The sequence below is a fragment of the Bufo gargarizans genome, chromosome 4 (genome assembly GCF_014858855.1).
Source record: "Bufo gargarizans isolate SCDJY-AF-19 chromosome 4, ASM1485885v1, whole genome shotgun sequence".
Classification (NCBI taxonomy): domain Eukaryota; kingdom Metazoa; phylum Chordata; class Amphibia; order Anura; family Bufonidae; genus Bufo; species Bufo gargarizans.
The window spans coordinates 384,244,289-384,258,752 of record NC_058083.1 but is presented as its reverse complement, the minus strand read 5'-3'; the positions used below and the strand labels follow the sequence as shown (position 1 = coordinate 384,258,752).

General features: G+C 42.7%; 1 protein-coding gene across 2 annotated transcripts in view; it reads right to left on the bottom strand.

Moving 5' to 3' along the window:
• The window catches only part of MTR (5-methyltetrahydrofolate-homocysteine methyltransferase), a 123,558-nt gene that overhangs the window by 80,491 nt on the left and 28,603 nt on the right, over nucleotides 1–14,464 (bottom strand). For both annotated transcript variants that reach the window (XM_044289004.1, XM_044289005.1), the window contains 3 exons: nucleotides 9,374–9,433; nucleotides 8,949–9,043; nucleotides 7,766–7,866 (listed from right to left, as the gene is read on the bottom strand). In XM_044289004.1, the coding sequence (XP_044144939.1) occupies nucleotides 7,766–7,866; nucleotides 8,949–9,043; nucleotides 9,374–9,433 (256 nt within the window). The remainder of the gene's footprint in view (nucleotides 1–7,765; nucleotides 7,867–8,948; nucleotides 9,044–9,373; nucleotides 9,434–14,464) is intronic.

Genomic DNA, 14,464 nt, shown 5'->3' with positions numbered 1-14,464 from the left:
ACACTCTCCTAATAACCTTTTGGAACTAATTACTCCACAAGGACAAGTGAACTACAGCAGCAGCTAACATATTAACTCATTAACTCCCAAGTATAACTCTAATCTTTAAGTGACCTCTAAACAAGCAATTAATCAATTAACAGACTAATTATCGTATGTTTCACTTTATAAGACGCACCCCAGGTTTCAAAGGAGGAAAATAAGAAAATAATATTTTTCATCACACATCATATCTGACCCCTGAAACATTAAACGAGACGCCCACATCAGGACATTACATGAGACCTTCATATCAGAACCCAGTGGCGTACCTCCAATAGAGGCAGACCACGCAGCTGCTATGGGGCCCCTGGGGGAAGGGGGCCCGCAGTGGAGGATAGGCCCCGCCCACTAATTACACTTGTATGGCTACCTGAGAAAGTAAGAGGTGGAGAAGGACCTTTGGTGATGTCATCAACCATGTGACCAGTGCAGGAAGCCAATAAATAGCAGAGCAGCAGAAGTCTAAAGGACCTTTGGTGATGTCATCATCATGTGACCAGTGCAGAGGACTGGTGAAAGACCTGTGGCATATCACTGTGAGGGGGCGGAGCTTCTGTGTGGTGCCTGGAGGAGAGGTTAGTGGTGTTCTGGGATAACCCATAACATCCTAGAAAAGCTGGGAGTTGTAGTTTTGTCGTATTATATGTTTCTCAAGGTAATTTAAACGTATGCCCTAGTACAGGCTGGTAATGCTGGGAGTTGTAGTTCTCTCCTCCTATACCCCCTCTTTTAAATGTATACTGATGCCCCATAATAAGTCTGGCCATACTGGGGGTTATAGTTATTTCTTTTTAAAGCTCTTACCTGGTACAACTAGATGATGTCCTATAATCTGGACATGCTGAGAGTTGTAGTTCTCTTTTCATAGGCTGGATTCTCATCACAGTTTAGTTTTCCGTTTTGCATGCAGGACTTTTTTATGTCTAAAATAACCGACATGGCATAAACGGATGCCAAATGTGCAGAACTGATACTTGAAATACAGGATCATTTTTTTTCTTTATTTTTCTGTTCATCTGACGGATCAGAAGAACTGAAAACTAAATGGTGATATGAACCCGGCCTTATACTCTGTGTAATATCTACTTGTATCTGATCATAACAGCCTGGACATGCTGGAAATTGTAGTTCTCTCCACTTTCACCTCTCCCTGTGTTGCTCCCTAATTTCCAATAATAATCTGGTGATGATGAGACTTGTAGTTCCCTTGTCACGATTATAATGTTCTGCAGCAGCTGAGGTGAGTATTAGGCTTTGTTCACATCTGTGCTGGTGACGTTCGCTGTTCTGCCGTCATAGGAGCAAATCAACGAAAATCACTGCAGTTCCGGATCTGGCACTTCATGGACGACAACACCCGACGGATCCCGCTGACTATGATGAGATCTGTCAGGTTTCCATCTTCCAGGCTATAAAATTGTGTCCAGCATTTATGACTTGATCCACGAATGAGGCCCCAACACAGATGTGAACGAAGCTTTTCATGTTCTGCAGCAGCTGTGGTATGCATTAGGAGGTTCTGACAGTTCATAAGGTAAGGGGGGCTATGGTGGCACTGGTATACTATTATGCCAGCACCACCATAGCGCGCCCCCCCCCCCCCCCAATGAGCTGTGCTTGTGTGCTGCTTATAGTGGACAGTGCCCTAAGACAATGAATGGGGACAATCAAAAGCGGTTTTTTTCCCGGTATTGAGACCCTATGACGGATATCAATACCGGAAAATAGAAACGCAAGTGTGAAAGTAGCTCCTAATGTCTACACGGCTGCAACTGCTGGGGGTATGGCAGGGGAGAAGCCAGGGCAGGTGGTGGGATGGGCCAGTGGACGGAGTTAGTGGGGCCCCATTAAGATTCTTGCTATGGGGCCCAATGATTTCTATGTACGCCCCTGTCAGAACCCCATCAGACCTTCTTCAGACCTCATATCAGCCCTCTATTTCAGACCCCCATCAGACCTTAAAATAAAAAAAACTTTTTAACCCTCCTGCGCGGTGGCTCCACTCCGGGTCCGGCGGACTCTTTAGAAGTCACGCTCCCCTGTCTTCTCTGGCCGGCGCTGCACAGTCACCATGGCCCCAGGAAGGAAGACCAGGGAGGGCGAGTACAGAAAGCGCTCACAGTGCTTCACTCCCCTCTACTGGCACCTAATGTATATAAGTGAGCGCTTCCAGGCTGGAGGGGGTATAGCTGCCAGGGGAGGAGCTAACAGCTTTTACTAGTGTCAAAGCCTCCTAGAGGACATAGCTATACCCAAGGTTTCTGTGTCCCCCAATGAATATGGGCGAGAAATAGAGGTATAATCTTGTGTTTTTCTGTTTTTATGATGTATTTGAAATTGTATAAATAAATAAAAAAGCCCATCCATTCATTAGTGCCAGTGATGTCACTGGGCTCACTTCTAGGCAGAAGCCTCCGCCTAGCTTACCCATGGAGAGCCTGATACGTCACTGGATCTCCCAAAAAACTAAAAGCCTTTTTCCTGAATCTTTTCCCATACCTCCTGCTTTATAACATGGTGACTGCAGCTCACAAACTATGTTCAACATGACAGGTTCCTGTTGCCTGGGTGAAATGGGGATATGTCTAGGTTCGTCTCAGAACCAGGACAATCCCTTTAACTATACTTCTCAAAACTCTTAACAGGAACCTGTCATGTTGAACATGGTTTGTGAGCTGCAGGCCCCATGTTATAAAGCAGGAGGAGCTAAGTAGATTGATATATAGTTTTATGGGAAAAGATTCAGTAAAACTTGTATTTTATAAATTTAGATTTCTGCTCATTCTGGGTTTTGAAGTCAAGGAGGCGGTCCTATCAGTGATTGACAGCTATCTCTGTATATAGAGTCAGAGGAAAGGCTGTCAATCACTGATAGGACCGCCTCCTGGACTTCAAAGCCCAAAATGAGCAGGAATTTAAATATATAAATTACAAGTTTTACCGAATAGTTTTCCACAAAACTATATATCAATCTACTCAGCTCCTCCTGTTCTATAACCTGCTGTCTGTAGTTTATATTGCATTTTCATGATGACAAGTTCCCTTTAAGGTGGCCATACAGCCAAAGCTCTTCTACTCGACCCCCACCATACGCTCAGCTGGTGTATGTCTTCTCATTTGGGAGATAAGATGCTGATAGGAATACGTTGCTATCGCAAAAGGATCCAAAATGCTTAAAGGGAACCTGTCACCTGGATTTTGTGTATAGAACTGAGGACATGGGTTGCTAGATCGCCGCTAGCACATCCGCAATACCCAGTCCCCATACAGTCCCCATAGCTCTGTGTGCTTTTATTGTAGAAAAAACACGATTTGATACATATGCAAATTAACCTGAGATGAGTCCTGTATGTGAGATGAGTCAGGGACAGGACTCCTCTCAGGTTAATTTGCATATGTATCAAATCGGGTTTTTTCCACAATAAAGGCACATAGAGCTATGGGGACTGGTTATTGTGGATGTGCTAGCGGCCATCTAGCAACCAATGTCCTCAGCTCTATACCCTAAATCCCGGTGACAGGTTCCCTTTAAAGGGCTTCTGTCACCCCACTAAACATTTTTTTTTGTGTACTTATAATCCCTATCCTGCGATGTTGCTATACATTATGTTATTAATAATTTTCGTTCAGAAGATTTTGCAAAAAACATACTTTTATGATATGCCAATTACCTTTCTACCAGCAAGTAGGGCGTCTACTTGCTGGTAGCAGCCACAGAAAACCGCCCCCTCCTCTTGTTGATTGACAGGGCCAGCCGGCTGGCCCTGTCAATCAACAAGAGGAGGGGGCGATTTTCTGTGGCTGCTACCAGCAAGTAGACGCCCTACTCGCTGGTAGAAAGGTAATTAGCATATCATAAAAGTAAGTTTTAAATTATTAATAACATAAGGTATAGCAATATCGCAGGATAATGATTATAAGTACACAAAAAAAAAAACTGTTTAGTGGGGTGTCAGAAGCCCTTTAAGTCATCTTTCCCCAGAATCTGCAGTCTGGACATCCCCATACACATCAGATGATTGTGGGTCAGGCTGACATTCATCTAATGTGCACGGGCACATTTAGATATAAGGTAAATGAGCACCACTTCTTAAAGCTGCGATATAGTTTTTTTTGGGAAATTAGTGTCGGGAATCCCAGAATTTCACAACCCTCTTATATTAATGATGGACGCACCCTTCCTCCACAGGTTAAGACTTCTCCTGTTACTTTACCTTGTCCTAGTATTAAGAAACAGTTACAGTATGGCAGGGCAACATAGGACAAAGATTTGTTCCCTACACATCAGAAGTGGTAAAATTAAAAGGGATTTTGATCCTCAAGCCACCGTTTATGGAAAATATATAGATGCTGTATCCTAAATATAAATAAATCACTACCTGTATGGATACTATTTTTCACAGTTCTGATAGATATAGACATCAGATGTCAGGTAGTCACTAGTGTAACTTAATTATTATGTAATCACAGAGTACCTTCACCAGTGTAAAACGTAACCTTTACTGATTATCATTAAAAAATCACCAAATTTGTGCCCTTAAAAAGCAGATAACAATGAGGCTAGGCAGGACAAGGAAAGGAAAATTGACTCACCCTCACACTTGCCCCATCAAACTATAGGTCCTGACTAGCAAAACAGAATGGCTGTCCTATATCTCCCTGACAAGGTATAGATACCGCCACCCGAGAAGAGATCTAATATTAGTACAGTCCAATAGTAATGTCATAAGTAAATACGTATCAGAAAATAATAAAGTTACAACAAAAATAATGGCACATAATACATATATGCTCCCAAATAAACCAGTGGCGTCCAGGTTTTGATCACCAGTGGAAAAGAAATGTGCACATACAATATGTCCCAGGAATGCAAACTTTGTCCCGACGGGTTTCTCTGAACCGTTCTCTGGGGTCAGTACATCAGGGAACCACATATAACAAAAAGACTCCAAAAACAAACAATACAGAAATGGAGGCAAAAATATGTGTGCGAATCAGATTATATTCTTGTAGTAATACCCAAATGATAATGGTTAATCTCATGGTCATAAAGAAAGACAATTCCCACATATTTGGGCCCAAATTTAATGCATCTGCATCACATACCAAATGTCCACAGTGCTGCTACTACTACTGAGACCCTTTTAAAAATCTATCACACACCATTTAAATACTGACAATCAAAGTATGGCTTTCAATAAAATCAAAATAACAGCAGGATAGGCCAATAAACATAACAATCGCTATGAGAGAAAGGGGAGGAAAGGATCACACTTTCCCAAATCCTAGATGAGATGCCAAGCCTGGAGAGGGTACAAAAGGGATCAGCCTGGGTCAGCACAGGAGCAGTGGTGGCCATCTTGATGGAAAGTCTGGTCTGTGTCCATTTTGATCTTATTGAAAGCCATACTTTGATTATCAGTATTTAAATGGTGTGTAGTAGACCAACTGTATATGCACACCCTGACTGGGGTGTTACTCTGTACGTAGACGGAAGGTGCGCCTACGGACAAGGGCAAAATGAATTAATGAAACAGGCGAATGAGATCTGATCATTCAAACCTGTGGGCTTGAGAGTGCATTGTCTAAATATCCAACCTGCCTCTTTCTTCAGGGACACCACCCCTCCTGGTGAGCATTTGATCACTTCAATTCCCTGGAATTTGAGGGCATTAGGGTTGGCATTGTGAAACAACTTCACATGTTTGGCAACGGGGGTGTCATTATCATTTCTGATGTCCCCCCAAATGCTCACCAATGCGCCTTCTAAATTCTCTGATGGTTTTGCCCACATATTGGGCTCCGCATGTGCATGTGGTAAGATTAACCAGTCCAGAGGTCTTGCAATTAATAAATATCGGATATCAAAAATCTTGCCCGAATGTGAGCATGTAAAATGTTTCCCTTGCAGGATACAATTACATGCCATGCACTTGCCACATCTGTATGTACCCGTAGTGACATTTCTTAGCAAAGTCTCTGTTCTTGGTGTTTGGAAGAAGCTGTGGACTAAACGCCCCTTTAAAAATTACGTCCACTACAATACGTGATGGAAGGAGCATTTCCCACGTATTGACTTACATCAGGATCTGACCAGAGGATGCCCCAGTAGGTATTAAAAAATTGTCGTACTTCATGTGTGATAGCAAAAGTCGCAATAATGCGATTGAGGAGGTTGTCCCTGTTGCTGCCAAGAGAATGCTGATGAGCCGCATGAAGGACCTTTGCTGGATAACCCAGTCTTGTGAACCTATCTTGGGGGTCCTTTGCAGCCACATAATATTTATCAAGTGAGCTGCAATTGTGTCATACCCTAAGGTATTGACCTTTCGGTATACCTCTTTTTAATGGGTAGGGGTGCCAGCTATCCCAATGCAGTAATGAAGTTATGTAATTTGTGTGAATTTGTCTCAGATCTACCACCAGCTCAGGGAGGTGGCAATGGGTAGCCCATGTGCCCCCTGTGCACAACCTATACCTGGGCTGGTGGGAACGCAATGTGGTGTTTGGCGAGACAACCCCAAACTAGTCCCAATGCATTCTGCTATCGCTCCGGTTCATTGATAATGTACTTATCTTGTGGAAAGGGAGTGAACAGCAGTTCTACAGGTTTGTTAATGCACTGAACATAAATTAACTCAGTCTATTTTTTACGGCAGAGATCCATAAAGATGAAATTACTGTTTTAGACCTTAAGATTGCCAGGGGACAAGATGGCAATTTTGTCACCAATATTTTTCACAAACCCACAGCCACAAATTCATTACTGCACTGGGATAGCTGGCACCACTACTCATTAAAAAGAGGCATACCGAGGTTCGACAACTGAGAACACCGCCGACCAACTGCTTTTTGAAGGCACCGGCACTTCTGTATCACGCTCAGCCCCATTGAAGTGAATGGCCCTGAGACAAAATACCAAGCACAGCTGATACACAATGTATGGCATCCGTGCCTTCTCAAACAACTAATCGGCAGGGATCCCGGGTGTCAGACCCCTATAACAGAAGCTTTGCCGTAAGTGAAGGAAAAGCCTAGCCACATTTCTAGGAACCATGACTGAAAAACAAAAGTCATTATGGAAGGATTGGGCAAAATTTCAACTTTTTAAATCCATTTCCACTGGAAAGTCTGTTTCAGGGTTGCAATTGGTGTCCACAGTATGGGGTATTGCTGCGAGATTCATGCTGTGCTACTAAATGTAAAACCTAGAAAAGGGCAATGTTCTTCATCAAAGCTTAGGTCAGAAAAGTCACAAGGACCAATAGCTAATAAAAATCCAACCATTATCTCCCGATATGTGAACAGTATACAACATTAAAGGGGTTCTCTGGGCTTTTTAGAAAATCCTGGAATCTTCCCACCTGTTTAAGAGAAAAAACATTCCCTTTGTACTTAAATGCCTATCGCGCCACCAATGCCACTGCATCAGCTGTACTCAGACTTTCTGTAGACTCATCTGCTCAGGTCCCAATCGGATGTGCTCCCGAGTCTTCCTGTTCAGCTGCATATATTGTACATGCAGTTGAAAAGGAAGACTCAGGAATGCAACTGTTGGGGGACAGAGCAAAAGAGCCCACAGGCAGTCAGCGGAAACGGCGGCAAATGGTGGTGGAACAGACAGATAAGTGCTGAGGAAATGGTCTTTTTTCCACAGGTGAGAAGATTCTGGGATTTTTAACAAAGCCTGAAGAACCCCATTAAGTTTACAGCAATGACTTACCTGCATTAGGGTAACAGATAACATAGGATGTTGTGCATTTCCCAATGGTTTCAATGAAAGGCCTCATTTCAACAGCTCCCAAAGCACAGTTTAAGCCAATGCTTAAAAAGAAAAAAAGACAAAATAGAAATTAAGTTGCTGGAACAAGGAATTTATTTTCATAAGAATACATACGTGCCACAAACAAGATTCTGTAATATGATAAAGAAAGGTAATGAGGTTCTTTAGGATTTACATATTGATGACCTACCATTAGTACCTGGTGTCAGAAGTTGGATTGCCGCTGATCAGTTCTTTTTACTAATTCCGGTACCAGGCACCAGAACTACTTAGCGCCATACACCGTGTAGTGGCTGTGCCTGGTTACTGCACCACTGCTCCCACTCAGTGCAAGCATTATAAAAAGCAATCTAACAAATCACTGTGAAGTCCGCTAGTGAGACTAAAAAAAAAATGATTTAATAAGTGTTTAAAATACCGTTTTAATGATGTACAAAGCATCAAAAAAAAATAAAAAAAAAAAAAATGAATAAGATGTCATCTGTACATGAGGAGTAGCATTATTTCTGACAATAACATTACTTGTATTCTACATATTTCACAGATTTGCTCCTCTGCAAGTTCCATTTCTAATTGCCAGTTTTCGCTAATCTTCACTTCATAGTGGGTAGAGTCTAGTTGCTATGTATATGTCTCCCATATCTCTCCGGAGCACACCCTCATATGCAGCAGCATCGAGGACATTATACAGCATACTGAGCAATGCAGCTGTCAATCCAGGACTGGGATGAGATGGGAAACTTACTAGAATCAGCAGCAGAATCTGTGTGTCTCTCACTCTCACTCTACAGCTCACCCCTCTCTCCACAGACATCTATGATCTTTCAGTGTACAGACTGCACTCGGTAAATTCCGAGAAAGTGATCATTGCAGGAGGTAGGGAGAAGAAGAGGCGAATAAGTGAAGAAAGAGGCATTTTCTTTAATGTTTCTTATCTTTGATTATTGATTTATGGAAAAATCTGATCAAAAGCCACAATGCCATAATATACGTGTTATTCCACCTTGATGTGGCAGAAATTACGATCGTGAATTAGCAATTTCTGGTTTAAAAAATATATAAATAAAGAAAATAAATAAAAAGTACATGGTGTACATAAAAGTACAAACACAGGTTCTCTTACCACAAGGGCTCAGCATGTGATACACTGATTACAAATGCCTCCCCTGTTTGTCCAGAAAGTGTTCGTCCACTTTTGTCTACAATGGTCCCCGAAATCTAAATTGTTTAATGAAAAAAATATAATAATCTGTAAATATATATATAACACTTATAAAGTACAAAAGCAGTTTGCACATGTGTCTAATGATGCTCTACATACACTCAAATTGCATGTAGCATATATTTATAGCAGCCTATGCAGATATAAGCCAAATACTGTTCCCCTGTAGGCTAAAAGATAAATCATATTCAATACAAAACTACATAGAGTTGAACTCAATGTGCTGTACAATTTACTGCATTATGTACATCTCTACGTGCACATAAGCCTATATGGAGTCTACAGACTGGATAAACCTGCCTGAGAGCTCTGGCTCTAATACTCACAAATATAGGTCTAGGCTTGTAGTCCTCTTCAAACAGCTTCTGGATGGCAAACAGTGCTGCCTGCAGAAATAACAAGCACACGGTTCGTCAGTTTGCATAACATACTTATGTACGATAAACAGAAATTATAGACTGAGATATCCTTAAAAATATCCATACAATTAAGGCAACACCGTGAAATTACAGTAAAACTTGTAGTTAGCAAAAACCTGCAGTATAACACTATATTCACAAGTAGCTGATTTTTTGCAGAAATGTTTGTCACCGTCCCATTCATTTGGGGCTTGCATGTTATACACATAAACAGCACAGCTCCTGGCTATGTCTGCTCTCTTTGCTCTCCCCCTCCCTACTATTTAGGCTAGGAGGCTCTGAAATATGCATTTGAAGTGTGTACTGGACATCCCCCAATACAATCAGCAGTGGAATTACTCATAACACATCTGCTTCTAAAGGGATTTGTGACATACCCTTAACCGAAAGGTGTTGTCTAGTTTCCTCCTGAAACTAGACAACACAGGGGATCTTTACTTACTTGGCAGATCCTGCACCGCAGCGTTGACATCACATCGACAACACTTGACCACTGCAGCCAATCAGCCGCAGTGGTCAAGGCCAGTGATTGGCTGCAGCAGTCATGTGCTGTTGCAGTGACATCACTGCTTCAGCCAGTAAACAAAGCCAGGGGAACTGGAGAAGCAGCGCAGGGTCTGCTGGTAAGAAAGTATCACTTCTTTAGCACAAGCAGATCCCTGCATCGTCTTGCTTACTCTTAAAAGAAGTTCAACTCTTTTAAGTGGGAGTGTCGGCATCTTCTCTATTCCAGCCAATAGACACGCTAGTATTGCAATACACTACTAGTGGCATCTCTTCGGTAGTACTGGAACGTCCACTGGAGGACTCACACGTAATATCACACAGTGAGTGGACAAGGCTTAGGTAGGGTGCTGAATCCCCTTAAAGGGAACCCGTCACCTTAAAAACGCATATAAAACTGCCAGCATTACCTTATAGTAGCCCCCAGTCTGTTCATAATCATATGTTTGATCCGGTAGTCTGATGCTCAATAGCTTAAAAAAAAAAAACTATATTTTAAGTGCCATCAGCGCTATCTTGCCGGTCAGCTTCAAGTCAAGGGGGCAGTGGCTTCCTTGCTTCAAGTCAAGGTAAGCATGCCCCCTAACCGTTCCTTCTCTTGTTTGATTGACAGCCAGAAGTCTAGCGAATGCGCAATGCGCTCCTTGGTAAGGTGCGATCCTGTCTACGGCTGCCACTGTTAGCTGGCTTTCAGCGGCGCACCACGAATGCGTGAGACTTCTGCGATCCCGGACGCAGTTCAGGCAATCAAACAAGAGAGGGGACGGTTAGAGGGCGTGCTTACCTTGACTTGAAGCAAGGAAGCCGCTGCCCCCTTGACTTGAAGCTGACCGGCAAGATTGAGCATCAGACTACTGGATCAAACATATGATTATGAACAGACTGGGGGCTACTATAAAGGTAATGCTGGCAGTTTTATATGCGTTTTTGAGGTGACAGGTTCCCTTTAAAGAGACCAGTCCTGTAAGAAGACATATTGGAAATACTCCATGGTATGTTAGAGATTGACTGCTATATTGTGAAGCATATATAGGCTGTATTTTTATAAACTTTTTAAAGCCAAACCATCTTAATAGATATACAAAATGACAGTGGTGCAACATCACTTGCTAACTGGGGACATTCCAGCAACAATCATCTATTCTGGTAGTGCAATCTGCAAGTGTCCTGCAATGCAAAATGTGAACTGTCTCCTGGACTTTATACAATGGATCGATATACCAGTGCTTTTTTATAATGGTTGTCAGCTTTCCATCTAAATGTATGCTTTTTTATATGTCTTGCGTAGTTACATGAATCATTTATGTATTTGTATGATACTTTTATCCACTATTTTTATATACAATATCTATACTGATTAAAGCAAAAAATATGGTATAATCTTTACACTGTGCTTTGGACAAAATTGTCCACAAACTTTGTGCGGTTGCTTCACGATCCATCTGAACACCATGGACTTTAGCACGTATCTATCGTGGCAGCGAACATCCTTATCTAACAGCATTACATGTTTGTAGACAGATCATGAGAACCATGTGTCCTCGCCTATCTAATGGACATAAGGGTCATTTACACACTTTTCTTTATAGACCTCAGTTACTAACAAACAGTTATGATTATTATATGACTAAACAGATCGTGATAAAGGCCTCTTCCACACGAGCGTATTGAAATCCGTCCAGAACACGCATGGATGACGCATAAAACACCATCCGTATGGTCATCAGTATTGCGTCAGTAATTCACCAGGATTTACGTGCGTATTCTTTTCTGCCTGCAGAACGAGCGCATTTGGAAGCAAATATGCAAAAAAAAACTAGACGGACGGAAAGTATACCCCCATGTGAATAGCCCTATTCATTAACATTAGCAGCGGATTCCAGCACGCAAAATACGCATCATATACAGATTACAAATACGTTAGTGGGATACAGGCCAAAGCACGGTATATGGTGGGGGCATGCCAAGAATCCCAGATTTTGCCATGGATGTCACTGACTATTGTATACATGTAGATCAGGGATCAGCAACCTCTGGCACTCCAGCTGTTGTGAAACTATAATTCCCAGCATTCTCCATTCATTTTGATGAGAGTTCTTAGAAGAGCAGAGCAAGTATGCATGATAGGAGTTGTAGTTTCCCAACAGCTGGAGTGCCGGAGGTTGCCTACCCCTGATGTACAGTCGTGGCCAAATGTTTTGAGAATGACACAAATATTAGTTTTCCCAAAGTTTGCTGCTAAACTGCTTTTAGATCTTTGTTTCAGTTGTTTCTGTGATGTAGTGAAATATAATTACACGCACTTCATACGTTTCAAAGGCTTTTATCGACAATTACATGACATTTATGCAAAGAGTCAGTATTTGCAGTGTTAGGCCTTCTTTTTCAGGATCTCTGCAATTCGACTGGGCATGCTCTCAATCAACTTCTGGGCCAATTCCTGACTGATAGCAACCCATTCTTTCATAATCACTTCTTGGAGTTTGTCAGAATTAGTGGGTTTTTGTTTGTCCACCCGCCTCTTTAGGATTGACCACAAGTTCTCAATTGGATTAAGATCTGGGGAGTTTCCAGGCCATGGACCCAAAATGTCAACGTTATGGTCCCCGAGCCACTTCGTTATCACTTTTGCCTTATGGCGTGCTGGAAAATGCATTGTTCTTCACCAAACTGTTGTTGGATTGTTGGAAGAAGTTGCTGTTGGAGGGTGTTTTGGTACCATTCTTTATTCATGGCTGTGTTTTTGGGCAAAATTGTGAGTGAGCCCACTCCCTTGGATGAGAAGCAACCCCACACATGAATGGTCTCAGGATGCTTTACTGTTGGCATGACACAGAACTGATGGTAGCGCTCACCTTTTCTTCTCCGGACAAGCCTTTTTCCTGATGCCCCAAACAATCGGAAAGAGGCTTTATCGGAGAATATGACTTTGCCCCAGTCCTCAGCAGTCCATTCCCCATATTTTCTGCAGAAGATCAATCTATCCCTGATGTTTTTTTTGGAGAGAAGTGGCTTCTTTGCTGCCCTTCTTGACACCAGGCCATCTTCCAAAAGTCTTCGCCTCACTGTGCGTGCAGATGCGCTCACACCTGCCTGCTGCCATTCCTGAGCAAGCTCTGCACTGGTGGCACAGGGATCCCGCAGCTGAATCCTCTTTAGGAGACGATCCTGGCACTTGCTGGACTTTCTTGGACGCCCTGAAGCCTTCTTAACAAGAATTGAACTTTCCTTGAAGTTCTTGATGATCCTATAAATTGTTGATTGAGGTGCAATCTTAGGCTACTTTCACACTAGCGTTCGATCGGATCCGTTCTGAACGGATCCGATCATATTAATGCAGACGGAGGCTCCGTTCAGAACGGATCCGTCTGCATTAAAATGGCAAAAAAAAGCTAAGTGTGAAAATAGCCTCGGACGGATCCGTCCAGACTTTCAATGTAAAGTCAATGGGGGACGGATCCGCTTGAAGATTGAGCCATATTGTGGCATCTTCTAACGGATCCGTCCCCATTGACTTACATTGTAAGTCTGGACGGATCCGTACGCCTCCGCACGGCCAGGCGGACACCCGAACGCTGCAAGCAGCGTTCAGCTGTCCGCCTGTCCGTGCGGAGGCGAGCGGAGCGGAGGCTGAACGCCGCCAGACTGATGCAGTCTGAGCGGATCCGCTCCATTCAGACTGCATCAGGGCTGGACGGCTGCGTTCGGGTCCGCTCGTGAGCCCCTTCAAACAGAGCTCACGAGCGGACACCCGAACGCTAGTGTGAAAGCAGCCTAAGTAGCCACAATGTCCTTGCCTGTGAAGCCATTGTTATGCAACGCAATGATGGCTGGCTGCACGCATTTCTTTGCAGGTCACCATGGTTAACAATGGAAGAACAATGATTTCAAGCATCACCCTCCTTTTAATAGGTCAAGTCTGCCATTTTAACCCAATCAGCCTGACATAATGATCTCCAGCCTTGTGCTCGTCAACATTCTCACCTGAGTTAACAAGACAATTACTGAAATGATCTCAGCAGGTCCTTTAATGACAGCATTTTGGGGATTAAGTTAATTTTCATGGCAAAGAAGGACTATGCAATTCATCTGATCACTCTTCATAACATTCTGGAGTATATGCAAATTGCTATTATAAAAACTTAAGCAGCAACTTTTCCAATATTTATGTAATTCTCAAAACTTTTGGCCATGACTGTAGATGTTCAGATTGTTCTATTGCAAAGTATCAACTTATTTGTAAAGAGAATATTCATTTTTTAAATACCATGCATCATTGTGGTCCAGCATGTAGCGATCATTTTCCAAATAAATATTTATGCTGATCGGACCTCCATTTTAGCTAGAGATGAGCGAATTACAGCTCATTAAAGTAGTTCACACTTCGTTTGATGGACGACCCTGCATAACGGAAACGGGACGGATCCCTTTTGCAGCCCATAGACTTCTATTATGTCGGAATGAATAACGGAATGCCTCTAAAAGGCATTCAGT